Raw genomic sequence first — 21,347 nt, forward strand, 5'->3', positions numbered from 1 at the left:
GAATTAGGACAGTTTAGGGGTGGAAGGGCAGATAAGGTGCTTGTATATTTGGGGAAGAAAGGTCTTGTGTGCCTCCCCAGGGGCTTAGGAAAGTGACTGAGAAGTGGACATATAGAATGTGGTACAAGAGAATTCTGGTACTGGTGGTACAAAACTTAGGGGAAAAATTTGCTTGCTCCCTCTCTCCCTTAGCCTACACTGAGTAGAATCATGTAAAAAGGGTTTATCCTGAGGAGCTAGGAAAGATCAGACAGACAGAAATAGGTTAGCTTCAGGAAACAGGGGAGGGGGACATTTTCCTCAAATGGCCTCTTCCAAAGGTCCCCAATTCAGTCCTCCCCCTTTGAGTAACCAGCGACCTCTCTCTACTGAGCAGGGGGCTCTTTCCTAGGTACACTGTGCCAAGGTCCCAGGGATGGGAGCTCCTTCAAAGTGCATGTTGTGTCCCTCTCCCCACTCCCCTCTTTCCACTACCCACTGCCAGGCCCTCAGAGCCAGACTTTGCAGGTGACCCCTCAGCTACCATAGTGGATAGCACTGTGGGACATGTTGGGCCCTGGGCAAGATCCTTGGAAAGCAGAAAACAAAAGAGTCAGAGGATGAGAAGGGTAGGTATCCTCTTACACTGCCTGCATAATGGACAGCAATCCAAAAACGGCAGAAAAATCAAGGGCAGTGCCACCATCTGGTTTCATCCCAAACTGTGGCACTACGTATTTCCAAAAAGAATGACTCACACCCAGAAAGCTTGTGTGTGATGAAGGAAGTGTCCAGTCATTCAGACTCTCAGACAGCTCTTACTTTGCCTCCTCTAAGGAACATAAAGCAGAGGGAAACCCAGGAATTATTTTTATTAGAAGGTAAACTCCTTATGGGGCAGGGACTGTTCTGTTTCATGTTTTGTCTTTCTGTCTCCCGATGTTAGGCCTGTACCTGGACCACGGTAAGTAAGTAAATAAATACATATGACTCATTAGCAAGAGATGCACCCAAGGTGATGATGGACAGAGCTGCTGACAAAGCTGGGATTCCAAGGGATCAAACAAGTTTCTGCTCTCCCCCAAACCCATCACTGGTCCTATGGCATCACTCCAATAAATTCTGGAGAGGAGGTAGAAGTAACACAGCAGGTATGCTCAGTGCACCTGCACTGTGCCCAGATCCAGCAGAGACAGTGTGGGGGAGAGAAAATAACATGAAACTAGGAGTCAGCTTCTCATTCTAGCCCTGTCTAGGGGAAGTCATGTAACTTCTGGGGGCCTCAATTGAATCAGATGACCCCTATAGTCCCTCCCCATCACCTCTAAATTTCTAAACAAATGAGAGGTTCAGAAAGAGCACAGGATTTGGCCAAAAGGCAGGAGCACCCTAATTCTTTGGGAGAGAGGTCAACCAGGGTCTAAGAGTTTGTGAGAGGCCCAAAAGGGGAAAGATGGGGAAGAAGAGCCAAGGGAGACAAATAAAAATGACATAAAGATGCCCCCCCCCAAAATATCCATATTCACATATAACAAACTAGAAAATATCCTTATTCATTAAGGAAGAGGAATAGCCACAAATCAGCTTATTCAAAATAATTAACAATAAGAACTAATCCCTAGTCTGGCCTGCCCAAGCTAGACATTCCAGAGTCTCAGGAGGAAAGCCATGGACTGGCAGAAAAGAGGACCATAAAGGAGAGAAGGGCATGTTAAAAGAAAAACAAAGCCCATAGTATGTGGACAGATTTCCACCCATCCTGCTCCCCAACCTGGTCCCCCCCAACACCTTGTGGATCCCAGGAGCCAATTAAAGCCTACCAGGCCTGCAGGCTGGGAGGTAGAGGACAAAGAGAGGGGTGGGTGGGGAAGAGTCACATTCCTATTGGTTTGAAAAGTCTAAGGGTGTTGATATTTCCAAAGAACTTAACACTTGCTACAAAAGGTATTTTTAAAAAGTCTGTACACAGGGCTTCAGGGATAGGGGCAGGAGAAAGATAGAGACTGGACAGGGAAGAGAGCCCCAGAGCCCCCAGCTCTTAGGATAGGTTCACATACACACAAAGGAAGGGGTCCAACTTCAGTGTGAACCCCTCCCAGCCTCCTGCTCCACCATCCCCCCAAGAAACAATTCCAATTCACTCTTGTTTGACAAAGCAAAACCATTCAAGTCATTCCTACCCTACAGCGCACACACACACACTGAAATACATGTATACACATGTGCACTCAAGCAAATCGCTAACACACACTCTCTCTCTCTCTCACCCCAAATAGTGCCCTGATTCAGTGTCTGCTCCTTCCTCCAGAAAGAACCAAAATGGGTTAAAGATCAGAGGCAGCAAGAGTCTGGTAGAAGAAAGATCATTCCCAAGAACTCAAGTCTCTAAAACGAAGTTCTAGCCCACACCCCACCACTCCCTTGCTATGACACTGGCAGATCAATATACCTTGGGGGTGGGGGCCAGAAGGGGAGAACACCTCCATCTCCTCCCTGTTAAATGGAGTCACTGCTAGTTGCCCTTACTATCCCACAGGATGTCCCAATAATAAAATTAAATAGATGGGAAAGTGTTTTGGAAAAGTGGGCTAAGAGTGAAGATGAGAAAAGCCAGAGGCTCTGTGAAGGAGGAGGAAGAAGGGCAGAAATGCAGACTGGAGGCCTGGAAGAACAAAGTATGAAGAAAGTCAGCGGCTGACTCTAGCCTCCAGGGGCAATATTCTGGGAGGGCAGAGAGAGTCCAAATCTCCAAAGTCCACTCCCAAAGATACTACAGGGGCACTGACTTGGGGGGTGAGAAGGGGAGTGTTTGCCACTGAGAGGCAGTCTGTCACTCATTTTCTCTTGCTTGTAGGACGAACATGCTTTTCCTTTCCTGGTAAATATTTTTATAATATATATATATTATTTCTAGGTCTATAGATTTCTCTCTCTTTATATATATATATATAGTTAGATCATTCTGAGTGTGTTTAAAAAAAAGTAAAGGAAACAAAACCATGTTTGATACTTTCCCAGTCACTCTCAGTGCCTGTCATGAAATGGGGAACGGGACAGGAGGAGACCAGAGAGACCTCCCATTTCAGCCCACCTCATAGGACCACACAGCCCACCTGGATTTCTGCTCCTTGGTGCTATGTGCCCTTTGGGAAAGAAGTGGTGCTGTTTGGGGGGAGGGGGAGGAGAATGGGACAGACAGCAGCGTGCAGTGATCACATGTCCCCTCTGGCAAACTGGACCAAGGACAGGAGGGGATGTTAACCAAAGAATAAACAAAGTCCAAAGTGAAAGGCAGAGGGAACCCTTGCCAAAGGGCAGCCTGCGGTTGGGGAAGAGGGGGAGGAGAAGAGGGGGTGCAGGCCAGGAAAGGCCAGGCCAAGCAGGGCAGGGAAGAGGGGAAAGGTTATTAGAGGGCTTCGGCTGAGGGTCCAGCATCACCATCATGGCTGGCTGTCTCAAAGCCATGCTCCACACCCATCATGTCGGGCTCCATCTTGCCTGTCTCATTGATGAAGGTCGTGTATGTATCGCCCTCGGCCATGAATACCTTCTGCTTGGGAATCCAGCTCTTACGCACTACCCTTCGGGCATTGGTGCACATGTCCGCTGCGATGGCATTCATCTCACTCTCCTTAAAGTTGGGGGCGAAGTTCTGGCAGTAGACTTGGGGAGAGATGAAGGGAGAGGAGGGAAGGGAAGCCTTAAAGACCATGGCTCAGTCTGTCTTCCTCACACAGAAACGTGCTAAGCACTAAAATGGTACTTACAGTATTTTCTCAAGGAATGAATGTAGCTGAACCAGCCCCATGTCCCTCCAGGGGACTGGCTCTATACTTCCCAAGCCCTGGACTCCCTCCCTCCCCAACATGCCCCAGTCCTTACACTTGACAGCATGGAGGACCCGGCTGTCCAAGGGTTTTCGGCTAGGGTCATTGGTGGAAGATCGGATGCCTGTGCCACAACTGTTGGCCAGAGTGTTCCTGGAGGGAGAAGTGGGATGAGAGCTGACAACTCCATGGGACCCTTGGCCTGGCCAGCCCAGGTCAAGAGTGGGCTTCACTCCAGAGGGGCAGGAAGGGACTAAGTCATAGCCAAGTTTCATGGGGCCTTCAGGCTAGGTCCCAGAACTCCAAGGATGCACAAAAGGCATCAATACATGCTTACTATTTTTGAATGAAGGGAAGACTGGGCCTCACCTGTCAAAAAAGGAGGCAAGAAGCCGCCGAAGGAGGACTTTGTGCCTTGTGCCCGCACTGACGTGACAGTTCATGAGTTGTGCCCTTGTGATGTATACATTGGTGCCTGGTAGGGGGAAGGGAGGAAGATTTGCATGCTGAGTAAAGGCCAGGCAGATCACCCAAAAGCTCTTCCCTCTAGACTAATAACCAACCTACAAAAACCTACTTTGCTACCTTAACCCTAACCACCCCAGGCAGGAGCTTGGACATACTGAAGACATACACAATGAGAGTCAAGGGGCCAAGATAACAGAATGCAGCTGGAAAATGTTTCAGGAGACATGACCGTTTAACTCTCCTGCTCTTGTTCAAGCCTAGCCAAGCTCCTCCTCAAAGATCCCCACCAAGTCGAGCTGGCTCCCCTAGCCGGAAGCCCTCTCCCAAGTCCCTGATGTTAAAGGCTCTGCTCTAGCCTTTCCTGCCCCTTCCAGCCCCTCCCCCCCCATCACTTCCCTCAAAGTCCTCAGAACTTGCTGACTGTATCACTCACTTAACCACTAGTATAGTTTTTCATAAGCGCATGTCCTATCTCCTCCTAACTGTGACCTCAAGATGAGGAGCTCTGGTAGCCTTGTTCAGCCTTCTGTCCCCCCGCCCCCCTCCACACACTGCAAGGCAGGCCCTCTCAGACTCCCAGGCCCACCTGTTACGAGCTCCAGTTTCTCAGCAGGGTCACCCTCATCGTAGAGTTTTGGGTGGCAGCGATTGCCAATCTGGTTGATGAGCTCAGCTGGCAGTGAGGCCAGGTCTTGCCGCACCCGGATTCGGTTGCGGGACTCAGAGACCACTTGCTCCGGCAGGGCCTCCACCTTTTCAGCTGGGGAGAGAGTGGGGAGGGGAGGGGAGTGCTGATGGGGGCTGTAGGGCCTCCCCGGGGCTAAGCCCCTCCCTCCCCCACCCCAGGGGGCTCCCCTGCTCACCTGTCTGGCCTACATTCATCATGCTGTACATCGTGTACATGTTGCAGATCTGGCGGTACTGCTCATCAGAGCCCTCCTCCCCTGCATCCTCCTCCTCATCCACCTCATTGTGGTAGGAACTGGGGCTATCACTAGTGTAGGCGCTGGACGTCCCAGGACTGGTCCGTTCTGATGTGCTGGGCCCACTCCCCATACCCGCTGCCCCTGCTGGCACTGGGGTTGATGCCAGGCCCTGGGGTACCTGCTGCTGCTGAGGCTGCTGGGCCAGGGGCTGTGGCTGCTGGGACCGATTCCCTCCTATGTCTGGGCTTGAGAACTTGGCCATTTTGCGACTACCATTGCTGCCACCCTCTTTCTGGCCACTGTCCCATAACCGTTTGGCTACAGGCATGCATTGAACTGAGTCTGACTCTTGCTGCTCAGTCTTAACTCGAGAGACAAGGGGAAGTGGGGTGCTGCAAGCTGGCCAGCTGGAGGTCTGGGCTACGGGACTCTGAGGCTCTGACGAGGGTGTTTCCTCCACGTGTAGGCCCTGTGAGTCACAGCTGGGCGAGCTCACCTTGAGGAAAAATTCTGTGCCCTTCTCCATGATCTCCTGGATCTGGAGGAAGCCAGCAGTGTACATGAGGAGGAACTGGTCCCCCACATTCATGCTGAGGCGGCCAGTGTAGCAGAAGCTGAGGATCTGTTGGAAGGACTGGGGCTGCACAGCAGCAGGCAGCTCTACCACTGCACTCTTGCTGCTGTTGAAAAGGTCCCGGAAGTAGGAGCTGCTTGCAGCCAGAACAGCACGGTGGGCCTTGAAAGCGTGGCCTTTCACCACCACTGATACATCACAGTAGAGACCCTGCAGTCGCTGCTCATTCAAGCATTCCAGGATACTGTTGCCAAAGTTGGGGATCTCCATCTGCAGAGTCTGAGCCATGATGGTAGCAGCTTGAGGGATGGGGGAAGCCCCCCTTCCCTCCACCCAGGATGTCAAAGTCCTCACACAATGAGGCTGAGCAAAGCTCAGGGGCGAACCTCCCTGAATGACAAGAGGGAAAAGCTGAGGCACCAAGTGGAAAAACAGGCCTAGAACCTGGGGATCCTGGCCCCCAGTACCCAGGCCCAGGCATTAAAAGATATACTTGAATGGGAAAGGGAAAGGAAAGTGGAGGGCCTAGATGGGAGAGAGGGTATTAAACTAATCTCATTGTTGGAGGGAAGTCATGGGAAACCTGCCCACCTCTCCAGAGCTAAACTGAGGCTGCCACAAGTAGTTTTCCACAGTAGGAGAAAATACAATACCTGATAGTCAACAATAAGGCCCCAAGCCCCAAAAGTGGACCACATGGGAATAGACAAGCTACACATTGCACTTCTTAAGCTAAGCCTCCGGGCTACACCGTTACTATGCCATGGGCCTAGCTGAACTGCTCTCTGGGCCCCAGATGCAGTGATTTCCCAAAGGGGTTGTGGGCCTCAAAGAGCCTGCTCTACCAGCTCTTAGAATCCTAGAATGCTAGAGCCAGAAGGAACCTTGGGGATCATCTAGGCCAAAGGGTTCTTAAATCAGGCTACTCAAAAAAAAAAAATATATATATATATATATTCTCATTATCCACCCTCAGAGAAATAGACAACAAACAAGTATAGTAGTCTTACATAGATGTACATGAATGTATATATCTATATGTGCATATGATCATAGATATCTAAGTATATGTATGTATGTTTGTGTGCATGCACATGTGCACACGAGCAAGAGGGAGGGAGGGAGGGAGGGAGAGAGGGAGGGAGGAAAGGAAGGAGGGAGAGAAAGAGAGAGAATGTGTGTATGTGTACACAAATATATCTGAGCTTAACTGTAGCCTACTCGGTGGAGGGGGAAGAGAGGAAGGGGGGGGAAAAGAACAAAGTAAAAAGTGCAAGGCAGAGAACAAAAACTTACAAGGAAGCAAAGGAAAGATGGACAACTTGGAACACAATGTATAGTATTTATTATATATAGGCTTTTTTAATGGAAATTTATTGCTGTATATATATATATATATTTTTAAAGCAATTGGGGTTAAGTAACTTGCTCAAGGTTACACGGCCAGGTGTTTCTGGGTGGGTGCTAAGTGTCTGAGCCCGGGATTCGATCCACATGTTATCCCGACACTGGAGCCGGTGCTCTTACTCGCTGTGCTACCTGGCCGCCCCTATTGCTGTATATTTTTAATCCTCTCTCCATGTGCTATGCACATGGCCATGCTTTAAGTTTAAAGTAAATTAGGGGTAGCTAGATGGCGCAGTGAGTAAAGTGCCAGCCCAGAGTCAGGAGGACCAGAGTTTGGTTCCAGCCTCAGACACTTAACACCCACACAAAAGAAAAATTAGCTGTGTAACCTTGGGCAAGTTACTTAAACCCAATTGCCCTCCAAAAGGCAAAAAAAAAAAAAATAGTTTAAAGTAAATTAATTTTTAAAATTTTAAAAATATATGCTAATAACCATATTCCAATATAATCATTTTTCTTTTGAAATATAGATTTTTTATTTTATGCATTTAAAAATCTTACTCAGTGGAGGAGTCCATAGACTTCATATTGTTAGAAGGGTCCAGGACACAAAAAAAGGTTAAGAGTCTCTGATCTAAGTCAAATCTCTTCATTTTACAGAGAAAGAAACTAAGGCACCAGAAAGGGCTTGCTCAAGAATACAGAGTTATCTCAAGAGGTGGTATTAGATCCCAGGTTTCTAGTTTCCTCACCAGGATTTTGGTGAGTGACATGCTCCACTTGGAGGAAAAGTGGCCAGAATAGCTGAAGTCAAAAGCCTATGGATAGACCCAAATAATAACCACCCTTCCCCAGGAGATGCCAGGTATTGCCAAAGATGGAGGAGGACAAGAGAAGGGCTTCAATGGATGGTACTGAGAAGAAGACAAGGAAACAACAAGGCAACAAGATCTGGTTAAAAGGAATGATAATAATAGGAGCTGACATTTATATAGCACTTAAAATTAAAGTATTTACATACATTATCTCATTGGATCACATTGATTTTGAAGACAATCGCATCACTCAACTGCCCTGGAAACACCTGAGGCTACAGGCTAGGCAAAGGAGGGGAGTCTCAGCCTCCAAGGGGCTTTTAAAAAATTCAATTAGCAATTCTTGGGGGAGAAATTATTGCAAATTGCTCTGCTAATCAAGCATACATAAACCTTCATACCTGGTTAATTAGAAAGCAGTTTTATGGACTATAGGGACCTAATTGACTAGAGAGAAGAAACCAGAAATGTATCTGACTTGGATCCCTGTGTGATTTCCACTGACCCCTTCCCCCCAACTTGCCCACTTCTCCAGGGAGCCTGAGTCTGGAGGTTAATGATGCTCAAGAAGAAGGGGCTGGGTCCTTATGGGTTCAAAGATTCAACCTGCACCTCCCCCACCCCAATCCACTTGTTTCTTATGAATCACTTTCCCAGCCTGGCTGATCCTCAAAAGAAGTCAAGCAGCCAGTCTGGGCACTGGGCATGCTACCTAGACTACCCACCCACCCCATCCAGCCCCTGCTCAGGCTTCAGACAGTGAATTCCACAAGTAATGTAGGAAGTATTAAAGGCTGATGGAAAGGAGAAGGGAAGGGGAGAGAGATAGGGTAAGCTGATGAGAAAACAGCAATAAAAAATACCATCTCCAAATTCTATAACATTTTTCATATGTACAAAGCATTTTCCAGTCAACAATTCCAGAGAGGTAGGTAGTGTAATTATTATCTCTATTTTACAGATGAGCAATTGTGAGGAAAGGCAGGGGGAGAAAGCAGAGAAGGGTCCTTGGAGGTCTACCATGACTTACCATGTCACCCTCTTAGATTCTACATCCAGAGATCTTTCAGAAATGCCCAGATCTCTCATTCAATTCAATATTTATTAAGATCCTACTGTATGTCAGACACTCATAGTCCACGGAAGACTGAGCACCAGAACCTGAACTACAACCCTCTCACTACCACTATCACTGTAGGAATGAGCTCAGCATAATTCCCTCCATTAGCTAGCTCACTGACTTAGGGGCGAGGGTGGGGTGCAGTTTCTGTCAGGAACCTTAGCATTAAATTCCCACCTAAAGTTGGCTCAGACTAGGGCCCAGGAGGTTAAGCAAAACAGCTTAAGTGCTATTTGAGCCCCCTCTGCCCCTAAGAAAATGACATGGTAGGGGTGGCTAGGTGGCGCAGTGAGTAAAGCACCAGCTCTGGAGTCAAGAGTCAGGAGGACCTGAATTCAGATATGGCCTGAGACACTTAACACACAAAAAAACTAGCCCTGTAACCTTGGGCGAGTTACTTAACCCCAACTGCCCTCCAAAAAAAGGCAAAAAAAAAAATGACATGGTGTCCTCAGCCTCACTAGGGTAGTGGTGCCTCACCTCCCCAACACAAGGATAGGAAAGTTCTCCAGAAATGCCTTCAAATACCCTGATCCCCAACTAAAATCTTTCTTGCCACCCAAAGCAAATCTATCTAGACTGACATTCCCGACCCACATCCCTGATGGCTAAGGATTGGAATTGGGACAGCTCTTGTACACTGCAGGGCTCACCAAGCTACATGCAGGAGAAAGCTCCTAGCAGCTCTGGCCTTTGCCTAGGCCATGCCAGCTACTGGAGAGAGAGGATTCTTTGTTTTGTTTTGAGGGGCATGGCACTGGGTCTCTAGGATATTCTTTTGGCCTGATGTCTTCCTCAACTCCAGGTCCACAGAACCCAGGGAGTGATGGTCTTTGCTGCAACCTCAAGGACAGGGCAAGACCATCCTAGAGCATAAGCAAAAGGAGTACATGGAGAGCACTGTAACTCTGAACCCATCTTTAACCTACAACTCTCCTCTCTTTCCTTTAAGCAGCAGAAGCAGAGATATTCATTCTCCTTTCTAATAAGGAAGGAAAGCTCTCCACTCTGTCACTCCCAACCTCCAAAAATCCTCACTTGACCCTGCCACCCTCAGTCACTAACATCTCTACACATTGCTACTTACTGGTAAAAAGTTCAGCAAATCCAACCAGTTTTATAATGCATGCCAAATTCTTTATCCATAGTCCCCCATACTTTCCACTTTCTCAAATGAATTATTGCCAATGATCACTTTTGAAACTGTAAAGATTTAATTTGGAGTCAAAGGACCTGGTTTCAAAAACTGATCTGCTTCTTGCTGCTTTTGGGACCTTGGACAAGTCACTGACATCTCTCTGAGTCCAGTCCTCTATATGTAACAGGAAAGAGCTGAACTTGATAAGCGCTGACTCTGGGCTCTCTGCTGAGGGTGTCTAACTGTTTCCTTTCTTCCCTCTTAACTCTAAGTCCTCCAATCTAACCCTGCCAGCAAGGTTACCTGTCCTCTCTGCAGCCATAGAGCCTGCAGACTACCCCCTGCTCTGGCTTCTATAATATGGCATCATCCTGGTTTTTGTCCTGCCTCCCTGACTGGTCCTTCTCATTCTGTGTTGCCATTTCTCTATAACCACTATGATGGTTCCAAAACCTCTATCACTTATCTTCTGAGCGATTTAGTAGAACTGCATGGTATCCTGTCCAGGCTTTTTAAAAAAGAGCCATTTCAGAAGTCATCCCTTCTGTTTTTGGTTTGGGAATTCCTTTGCATCTTATAAAAAGATCTCTTGCATTTGGGGCCTGAAACTTGAGGACTAGTTCAGAACTGTCCAGCCACTCTAATCCCCAGTGAGCTCCCCTCTCCTGCAACTGCAGGCATCTTATTCTTCCTGTGTCTTCCCCAGCATTTTAGTCAAGTCAAGAAGCATTATTTATTAAGTGCCGTACTATGTGCTAGACACTATGCTAAGCCCTAGGAATCCAATGAAAAGGAAAAGACAAAAAACAAACCCAGCTCCTGCTCTCAAGGAATTCTGTCTAATGGGTGAGATTACACAAAACAATTATGTACAAACAAGATTAATAATGAAAGCTAACAGGTATATAACATAACTACGTGCCAGGCATTGTGCTACACACTTTACAATTATGTCATCTGATCCTCAAAATAACCCTGGGAGGTAGGTGCTTTTATTGTGTCCATTTTACTGATGGGGACAGAGAGGCAAACAGGGGTTCAGAGACTTGCCCAGGGGGCACTAGGAGGTGAGGTGAATAGAGCACCGGCCCTGGAGTCAGGAGGACCTGAGTTCAAATCCAGCTTCGGACACAACACAAAAACTAGCTGTGTGACCTTGGGCAAGTCAGTTAACCCCAACTGCCTTCCAAAAAGCAAAAAAAAAAAAAAAAAAAACAAAACAAAGGAAAAAGAGACTTGCCCAGACAAATTTAAAGAGAGAGACAGGCGGACACTTGCCCAGGATGACATATCTAAGTAAGTGTCTGAGGCCACATTTGAACTCAATTCTTCCTGACTCCAGGGCCCAGCACTCCATCCACTTCACCACCTAACTTCTCTAGATCTATACCTGGAAACTGGAGACAATTTCAGAGGGCAGACACTAACACTAAGGAGGACTAGAAAAGGCTTCCTGCAGAAGGTGGAATCTAAACTGAAACTTGAAGGAGACAAGGAAGTCAGGAGGCAGAAAGGAGGAGGGAAAGTTCCAGGCATAAGGGATGATCAATCAGAAGATAGAGCGTCTGCTTCAAGAACAGCAAGGAAGTCCAAGTCAATGCATCCAAGTGTATGGAGGGGAGTAAGGTTTAAGATTGAAAAGGCAGGGAGAGGCCAGGTTATGAAGGGCTTTAAAAGCCAAACAGAGGGTTTTATATTTGATCCTGGAGGTAATAGGGAGCCACTGGAGTTTACTGAGTAAGAGGGTGACCTGGTCAGACCTGTGCTTTAAAGATCAATGGACAGCTGAATGGATAATGGACTAGTGGGGAGAGCCTAGAGGCAGGCAGACCAACCAGCAAACTATTTTACTAACTCAGGCATCAGATAACAAGAGCCTGCAACAAGGTTGTAGCAGCATCAGAGGAAAGAAGGGGGTGTATATAACTTGACAGGTCTTGACAATGGCTGGATTTAGAGTGAAAGAAATTGAGGAGTCAAAGATGACCCTTACATTGTGAGCATAGAGGGCTGGGAGGATAGTGGTGCCATCAACAGCAAAAAAAGTTTTTAAAAGTGAGGGCTTGTGGGAAATGATCCTGAATTTCTCTTTGGACATCAAGCATAACAGTACAAACCCCCACTCTACCACTTACTAAGGGACCCTGTGCACTGGCTTCTTCTCCCTCCATCAGAATGTGAGCATTGAGAAAAGGTACTGCTCCTACTTTTCTGTTTTAACCCAACAGCTTAACACAGTGCTTTGCAAAGAATAAGTACTTAATAAAAGCTTTTTCATTCAGTCAACTTAACAAATTTGATGGAAGGAAAAACATCCTATCAATTAAAGCTATGTACAAGCAGAACCGGGTGAGTTTTCCACTTATCAGAGGTTTGCAAGAGAAGGGCTGGCATCCACATGCTGGGAAAGCTGTAGACTGGACCACTGCTCTTATTATGAGGTGGACACTATGGCTTCCAAGGGACTCTCCCGCTCTGTAGTTCTCTCATTAGCTGTACCTCAGAAAAAAACAAACTCATATCATTCATCTTCCTTTTCAAACTAATTTCCTTTCCCAACTTCATCCCTACCATACATGGAACCAGCATTCTTCTTCTCTCTCTCCATAACTAGCTCCAAATCCTATTAATTTTTCCTGCACTGCTTCTCACAGGCCATATATATATCCATGACCCCAAGGTCTCTGCTTCAATTACCATAGCTTCCTAAACAAGGGTCTCAATCCATCCTCCACAAATTGCCAGACTAATCAACCTAAAGCATAGATAACTCTGATCATGTCACTCCACCCACTAAGAAATATTCAATGGCTCCCCACAGTCTGTAGGATAAGCCAATTATGGATGACTTTGAATAGTAGGCTAAGTAATTTTAACTCGATCCTGTAGACAATTGGTAGCCACAAGAAACCCAACACCTCTCATGTCTGTCAACAGTACCAAACACCTTTCTATTTGGCCAGATTCAAAACTCAAAAATCAGACTATTTTCTTCTCTTTTCCCAGGTCCCCACATCCCATCAATTACCAACTTTTCTTTCCCCATTCTCTCCCACATGCATCCTTCCCCTCCAGTCAAACTAGTCTCCACTCATATACTGGGTTCATTCTGACCTCTGGTACTTACCACCTAGTCTCCCTTTTGCTTGGAATATCCTTTTCTATCTCCAAATCCCACATATACACGCACACATTTCCCCCATTGCCCTTCAAAACCAGCTCAAATATTCCTCAAGCATTCTAATGCCTGGCAGGTTCCTTCCTCCCTTCTCAGAGCACTGCTGTGGTTTAAGAGTCTTGTTCTCCCTGGATGCAGCCCCACCACTCAGCACAGTGGTTCACATCCAACTCTTCTACTTTGTGACAGTGACCTTGAGCAAGGCCCTTAAACCTCTCTGGGTCTCAATGTCCTCTTCTATAAAATGAGGATGTTTAATTAAATGACTTGTAAGGTCCCTTCTATTTCTAAATCTGTAAAATGGTTATAAGATCAAGGAATAATCTCAACGGAATCAAAGTAAAAAAAAAAACTGTTGAAGAAAAAGAATACTCAGTTCTCTTTCCCAACTTCCTGTGTCTGTCAATGTCATCATTTCCCAGGGTGGATGGAAACTTCAGTCCTACTTGCCTGCACCCTAGTATCCAAGATAATCAAGCTGTTACCAAGACCTTCTCCCTTCAAAAGTCTCTGCCAGTAGATTCAAACCACAGTTCCTCTATGCCAGGCCCTGGACAATGCTCTCTTATTGTGGTGACAAAGATAACCAAGATTCTGTGGTACCTACCATCTCTGAACTTACAAATCTGGTGGAAAAGTTGAGACAAATGCACACAGAAACCGCTTTTTTCACCATTACAATGGGCATCACCTGAATCTAACTTCTCCTCACCTTTCCTTGGGATCCCACAACAGCCCTGCAAAGTGACCTCCCCAAAGTGCTTCTTCCTCACCAACTACCCAGAAGGCAATGTATGTGATGGGGTGGAAAGCGTGCAAGACTGGCATCAGAGGCCCATGTGAACATCTCCATTCCACGGTCCTTTTCTGAGCATCACCTTCCTCGCTGGTAAGAGAGGATTGGCCAGGATAATCTCTCCTCTGATCATATCCTAAATCTAGTCTAAACTTTAGCCAGACATTCAAAGTCTTCCACAAACTGACCTCAAACCTACTTCGAAGGTCTCCCAACATAAACCTCTGCAATCTAGTTTTCACTAGCTGTCCATTCCATCACCAACTCACTAACCTGGCATGACTTTTTTCTCCTGCCTTTCAGCCAATTCAAATACTACCCTTCCTTCAAGGGAAGGCTTTCATCCTATCCCAACTCCTCTGAGCACTCCCTCCTCAGGTTCTGACTGCCCTTATTCTGTTCTTCAAACCCTTGATCTTAATTCTCATTTTCTGAACTTTCTTCCCACTCCTGACCTTCTGTCTCTGACTCACAAATCAACATCATCACTGACTCTAGAAAGAGTCTGTCAGTGGACAGTCAAAATGGTCCAGTCACCACCTCGGAGACTTCTAGGCCACCACTCCCCTAAATGTAGGCTGGGTCATTAGAACAATGAGGTTCTGGAGGGAAAGGACTTTTGTATTCATATCCCTTCTACCTAGCACCAGGGAGTGCTTAACTGATGCTTTTCAATCATCCATCTACTGTGTCTTACGGTGAAACAAAAACACACTTTTCAGGTCCTTGGCAGCAGTTTTTCACAGAGCAGGAGCTGAAGAAGTGCCTGCCAAGGGACAGCTAGGTGGCTCGGTGAATACAGCACCAGCCCTGGGGTCAGGAAGAGCTGAGTTCAAATCCTACCTCAGACACTTAACACTTACTAGCCCTGTGACCTTGGGCAAGTCATTTAACCCCAATTGCCCTGCATTCTCCACCTCCAAAAAAAAAAAAGCAAAAAAAAGTGCCTGCCACTCATGACATTGAGCAAAACACTTCCCTTTCCCCGAAGAAGCCTCCATTTCTTCCCTGTTAAATGGGGAAACTGTTAGTCACCCTTGAAATAAGGAAGGGAGAAAAGGAGGAAGGATTTATTAAGTACCTACCGTGTTTCCCCGATAATAAGACACTGTCTTATTAATTTTTTGGAAAGAAAACCATCAGAGGGCTTATTTTCAGGGGAGGGCTTATGTTGTCCTGCCTCAGCTCTCCTCCAGGGCACTGCTCTCAATGGCACCAGCAAGCAAATCACTGGGGAAGAACAGGATGAGGAGCTCACTGCTGCAGCTCTGATTGGATGCAGCTCAGAGTGCGGTGTGAGTTTCAGGGTGGGGGGAGGGGGACGGTGCATACAGAGGGTATGGTAATATAGCCTGTAGTGCAGGGGATCACCTTCACTACAGTAGCAATCTCAATAGGGCTTATTTTAGAGGAATCTTACACAGTAAGGGGAGGGCTTATTTTCGGGATAGGTCTTATTATCGGGGAAACATGGTACTACGTGCCAGGTACTACTACCTTAAGCATTTTACAAATATTAGCTCATTTGATCCTAACCACAAAGCTGGGAAGTGCTATTATCATCCTTATTTTACATTTGAGGAAACTGGGGCAGAGGTTGACCTCCCCAGGGTCATAGAGCCAGTAAATATCAGAGGATGGATCTGAACTTCGATCTTTCTGACTCCAGGTCCAGGGCTCTATCCACTTCCCCACCTAGTTGCTTCACAGGGTATCTGATTCTACCTATACTTTCCTCAGACCCTGCAACACTACTACAAACAGACCTGACCAAAAGTTTAACACTCACCTATAGGAGAAAATGAAGCAGGAAGGGGGAGGTAAGATTCTTTATGAAGCATCATGGCATAGGGAAAAAGAAAAAATAGGAATGCTGCATTAAGAACGTGGCACAAACTGCTGCATTCAAAACTGTGTTACACTGAGCAAGTCATTCCCAGAGACTTATTTTCCTTATCTATAAAATGGAAATAAACATACTTGCCCCGCCTCTCTCATACAGGGCTGTTAAGGCTCACTTGGTAAGCAGTAACACACTATACATATCTAAGGGAGGATTATAATCAAACTTCTTTGCCAGTCATTCAAAGCCTAACACCACTCTACTTTTCAAATTCTCCTATTATTCCCCTAGTACCCCAACCACAATCCAGCCAAACACACTCTTCTGCCCCACTCCCAAAACACACCCTGCTTCCCTCCAAGTTCTGGGCCTTCATTTAGGCGGACCCTTAGGCCTGAAATACTGTCCCTCTCAATTCTCTTTGCATACTATATTCCCAATAAAAAGCTCAAATACCATTTTCTCCATGAATTCTTTCCTGCTTCTGCCCAGCATAATAGCTTTACCCCTCTAAACTCTCTAAGGCACCTATGTAATTATGTATATACTCTAGCTCTTTGGGCCTGCATCTGTTTCTTCTAGTAGAAGGTAAGCTGGGTGAGGAAACCTAGTGGAATGCTGTGGAAACCTTAGGCATTCAAAATGTTTGTTGATTGACTGAACTACCATAGTTATTACAACTACCATAGACAGCTCCCACTCCACCTCTCCCCACCTCACACTCGTACAAAGATACCTTAAGAGCTCAATCTTCATTGCTACCCTAGATAAAGCTGGAGACTGAATTCAAGAGTCCTGGCAATAGAACAATACTGTCCTAACTAATTGCACCCCTAGGTAGAACTCACCCTCTCTGAGGCCTCAGAGATGCCACCACAGCCCCAGGCCCTAGCTATTCCCTAGTAGCAGGAGTATTTTTGAAACTGAGTGAAAAGATTCCTCACCTCCTAGTCCCAACTCCCTAACCCAGAAACAAGATGAGGGTGAGGCCAGAATGCAGCTGCTCCCCAAGGGGAGAAGAGGTCTTAGGAGAACCTCCAAAGGGATTGGCTGATATGTGGAGGATACTGAGCATAGGTTTCCAACAATCAGATTTGGGAGGGGAAAGGGAAAGGGGGAGAGGACTGTTTCTAACCTTTCATTAAACCTGGAAGAACTGGCCCAACCTGGTGTTTTGCTCAGGCCTTGGGACTCCCCAAAGCACCTTTCTAGATAACAGCCAGGTAAGATCATCAGGAAAGGAAGGAACTAGGAAACAATTAAGAATATGGAGATGGGAAGAGTAAAGCTCAGAGTAAATAGTCCCAGACCAAGCATATTCAATTAGTCGTCTTCTAACCTGGGGCAATGTGGCCAGAAACACAAAAGCCCAGGGTAAATCCCTTCCAGAAGCAAATATAAACACAAACACTAAACCTGACTCCCACATATCCTCAGGTTACAGCTTCTTAAATAACCAGAACCTAGAAGCAAAAGAACCTTACCAACTTCCAGGACACTGGACACTTATCATCAGCCCAAAGACCACTCAAGCTGGGGCTACCTGGGCTTTACAGGTTTCTCCAGGGCAGGGGCTAGGTGCATACTGACTATTAGAACTGGGATTGGGCAGAAAGGCTTTCTTCTTAGGACCTTTCTCTCTTCCCAGACAATCCCCTAGATTCCCAGGGTATGAAGGAAGGGGTTGGCACCTTTACCTCTCAGTTCAAAGGCCTAACTAGGTCCCTACTCTGCTTCCTGTCAGCAGAACTGCCCCTAGCCCAAGCCCAGGGTGAGTCTTTGGAAGGTTATGGCTTGTGAAGCTGCCAAGGGACAGACAAATACTATGGTCAACTTACCCTGCCTGACAGCCCATGCTATGGAGATGAGACTTGAGTGCTTCCCAAGAGAAACATTCTCTCTTCTGCTGCCTTCTAAGGTCTAAGAAATAGGCCTCCATCCCCTCTCCTTTGCAGTCCTTCAGTATATCTGCATGCCCTGGAGATCCACTACTTGACACTCACTGATCTCTTCGAGAAGGCCTTGAATGTTTCCTGTGCATCCTCTAGCACTAGATTGTGAGCTCCTTAGGGGAAGAACCCAGTTTTATACTTCTGTGGTCATTCCCATTTCTTACACAGCAAGTGCTCAGTATGCAATCTGGGCAAGCTCACTGGGTCATGGAGAGCATATGCCAGTGGTGATTTCCTTATCTTCAAACCATATGATACAAACCTGGCCAGCTCCATCCCAAGGAGGCTATACAGGGAAGAAGAAAACCTAGCACCTTCAATCATTATAGAGAAAGGGAATGGGGACATGATGGGGACTATAATATAGTCTGCTAAAATGGAGCTATGTGATCATTCAGACCAATGCAAACAGGAACTCCTCCACAACACTCCCCACTCCACCACCAAACTTGGCATACAAACTTTAAGATAGTTCTCCAATGATGAGGAACACTGTAGTTCCTAAGACAGCCCATTCCACTTTGGGACAATTTTTGTATTCTCTTAATTCTTATATATTTCCTTGTATAAAACTTAAATTTATCCTTCTGATAATACCATCCGGTGCTCCTAGCTTTGCTCTCGGCCAAGAAGAATAAATCTAATCACTGCTCCCCAAGGTAATTCTTCATATAGAGGTCCCAAATCAGCCCATGGTTGATGCTGTGTCCTACTGAGTTGGCAGAATTATCAATGAGTAAGCATCCCTAGTATGCTCAGGGGGTAGATGATGGCTATCCCCAAGTCAGTTATCAGAGTCCTTCAGCAGGGGAGCTATGCTTGAGGAGAACCTAAAGAGGGTGATCCTAGGGCATAGCTGGTTAAGGCAAGGGACAGCCTCCCTATGACACAGACTCACTCTATTGGGGGAGAATAAAGTAACCACTAACTCATAAGGAAGCACCAATACATTCATCTCCCCAATTCCTTATTCGGCAGGTTCCTTGGAAAAGACTGAAGCCTAGGTTCGAAGTGCAAGCAAATCTACACACACACATCTTTTTCTCCAGACCTAAGAAGCAAAGAACAGAAAACTCCAAGAAATTTGAGCTGAGGAAGGAACTGCAAAGCACATAAAACATGCTGAATGTTTGCTGAATGGAACTGAGGCCCCAGGAACCGGGCAAAAGATGCCCAAGCAGCTGCACACAGCCCTCCAATCCCAAGGCAGGCAGGAGGGACAAACTATCACTTCCTTGCAGGAGCCCAGGCAGGCCCTCCCAGGAACCTTTTCTATTGGGTGGGGGTTGAGGGAAGGGGAGGGACAACTACCCTGGGGCCACCCCCTCAGAAAACAAAATGCCTTCGTTAGGTGTTCCAGGCTGTTTCTAAAGCTGCCCACATGCCACCCACCCAACCAGCCGGCACCCAGCAAGTCAAAGAAACACAGCTGAGAGCTAGCAAAGCCAGAATCAGAGCCATAGCCAGCACTGAGCCAGGGAGGGAGCGAAACCAGTCCTGGGAAGCGGGAATGACAGAGAGAAGAGGCTACACCTGGGATACGGAGTGGAGAAGGAAGAAGAGTTGGGGAAAAAAAGCTGTCCTAATGCCCAGCCATCTGTGTCCCAAGTACTTTTAATTTCTATGGGGGCACTGCCTTGTCATCCCCATTTCCACCACCAGCACCCCAAGTACATTCTAGTCTCTCCCCCACTCTCAAAAGCTTCAGACAATTCGGGGAAGAAGTCACCAATCCCTACAAGGCCTTACAGTCATCTCTGAAAGCACATGGCCTAGATTGCCCCTTCCCCTCCCCTCGACAAACACAGCTGCCCAGAAACTCCCAGTGGGGAAGGGATAGAGGGATCACCGGGGTTACCTACCCACCCACCCCACCCCCTTTTCCCCAGGAAGACTGGGAAGTTTGCTTTACTAGGCCCCTCCCTTGAACCTTGTTTGCTAGAAGGGGAGGAGAGCACAGAGGAAGAATGGAGAGGGAGGAGAAGTGAAGGGATCTCCGAGTCACCTCCTCAGCTGGGGGGGAGGGAGGAACTGGAAGGGGCTGCCCAAGATCGCCAGGCCACGCCAGGCTACGGAGGGGTGGAGTTGCAGAGGATGGGGAGGGTCGGGCAGCTACCTGGGGATACAGACGAGATACCTCCACCTATCAACTCAGATTTGCCGGAAGGCAGCGCAGGGAAATGGTTGGGAGGAGGCGAAAAGACCCGGGGCTAGGAAAAGGGGGTTTTCCAGGACCAGCCCCCTCCCCCAAACTCCAGGGAAGAAAAAGGGATCAAGCAAAGGATTTTAGAAGGGAGATGACTAAAGGGGGAGGGCAGAGAGCAGGTCCACAAACACTAGACCTGCAAAGAGGGATAAATCCAAAAGGGAGGAGGGAGTCACCAAAAGTTGCAGGGGATGGAGGGTCCGGGGAGGTGAGAAGTCTAGACTTTGGGGGGCGTGGGAGCGGGGCTGGGCCCCAGGTTTGGAAGGTGGGTTTACTTGGAGAACTGAGTGGGGGGAGGGGGGGGAAGCAAGGGACTGACCGAGATGGAAGCAGGGCTGAGTCTGGGGTCGGAGCTGGGACGTGAATAGGAGTAAGACAAAACTTAGGGTCTGGGCCCGGCTGAGATGGGACGGGGGTCTGGAGTCAGGGGTCAGAGATTAGAGTAAGGGCCGGGGTCTGGGCAAGGGTCGGGTCTGGGGCCGAGGTCAGGGTCCGGGCCGAGATGGGGGGCCGGGGAGGGGGTCTGGGGCCAGGGTCAGGGTCGGGGCTGGTGCCATGCTCACTCGTTCGCTCGCTCACCTGGCCGGGGCCGGAGCCGGGGCCGGGGCCGGGGCCGGGGTGGCCAGCGGGGCTGCGCCGGCTCGGGACGGGCCGGGCTGGGCTGCGCTGTGCTGGGCCGGGCCCTGCGCCGGCCTCTCTCGGCTCCCAGTTTTTGGGGCCACGGGCCCGCGCCCGCCTCGCGCCCTCGCCTCAATCCCCACAACCGCCGCCGCTGCCTCGGGCTCGGTCCCGGTCCGGGTCTCCTCCTCCTCCTCCGTCTCCTCCTCCTCAGCAGCAGAAGCAGCAGCGGCAGCCGCGGCGGCCATTCATTGTCGGCCCAGGCCGCCTCAGCCGAGCCCAGAGCGCACGATCACCGCGGCCGCCACAGGCGGCCTGGGCCGACATTAAACGGCCGCCTCCGAAACCGCGGATACCGAGATGGGCCGAACGTTCCCTTCTCTTCCCGCCCCCTCCCTCCCTCCCCTCAAGAGCTCGGGGCAGACCTGACCAGCTGAGCGCCGAGGACGCTTGCTTTCCTCCCCCTCCCCTTCTCCCTCCTCCTGTGGGGGAGGGGGAAAGGGAAGGGGAAGGGAAAGAGGGGTTGGGACAAGCTTTGGGTACTGGCGCCAGTTAAGTCT

The 21,347-nt window shown here is 48.1% G+C and overlaps 2 protein-coding genes across 4 annotated transcripts in view; both read right to left on the bottom strand.

The window, feature by feature from the left end:
- NACC1 (nucleus accumbens associated 1) overlaps positions 1-21,089 on the bottom strand; it is a 21,100-nt gene extending 11 nt beyond the window's left edge. Inside the window, exons 1-7 of one of the 3 annotated variants that reach the window (XM_069082962.1) lie at positions 15,958-15,986; positions 15,254-15,398; positions 5,138-6,164; positions 4,861-5,034; positions 4,176-4,281; positions 3,862-3,959; positions 1-3,642 (exon numbers count right to left, since the gene is read on the bottom strand). The exon at positions 1-3,642 is cut by the window's left edge and continues 11 nt beyond it. In XM_069082962.1, the coding sequence (XP_068939063.1) occupies positions 3,386-3,642; positions 3,862-3,959; positions 4,176-4,281; positions 4,861-5,034; positions 5,138-6,062 (1,560 nt within the window). In that variant the 5' untranslated portion in view covers positions 6,063-6,164; positions 15,254-15,398; positions 15,958-15,986 and the 3' untranslated portion in view covers positions 1-3,385. Of the gene's footprint in view, positions 3,643-3,861; positions 3,960-4,175; positions 4,282-4,860; positions 5,035-5,137; positions 6,165-15,253; positions 15,399-15,957; positions 15,987-20,732 lie in introns of those variants that run through there. The other 2 variants (XM_069082961.1, XM_069082963.1) reach the window with 2 other exon arrangements.
- RAD23A (RAD23 homolog A, nucleotide excision repair protein) overlaps positions 7,150-21,347 on the bottom strand; it is a 181,075-nt gene continuing 166,877 nt past the window's right edge. The window contains exon 10 of the mRNA XM_069082967.1: positions 7,150-7,172. The gene's annotated coding sequence lies outside the window, so the exon portion shown is untranslated. The remainder of the gene's footprint in view (positions 7,173-21,347) is intronic.

The sequence above is a fragment of the Petaurus breviceps genome, unplaced genomic scaffold (assembly GCF_028583685.1).
Source record: "Petaurus breviceps papuanus isolate PSGF00001 unplaced genomic scaffold, PetGlider_PUasm1.0 172, whole genome shotgun sequence".
NCBI classification, from domain to species: Eukaryota; Metazoa; Chordata; class Mammalia; order Diprotodontia; family Petauridae; genus Petaurus; species Petaurus breviceps.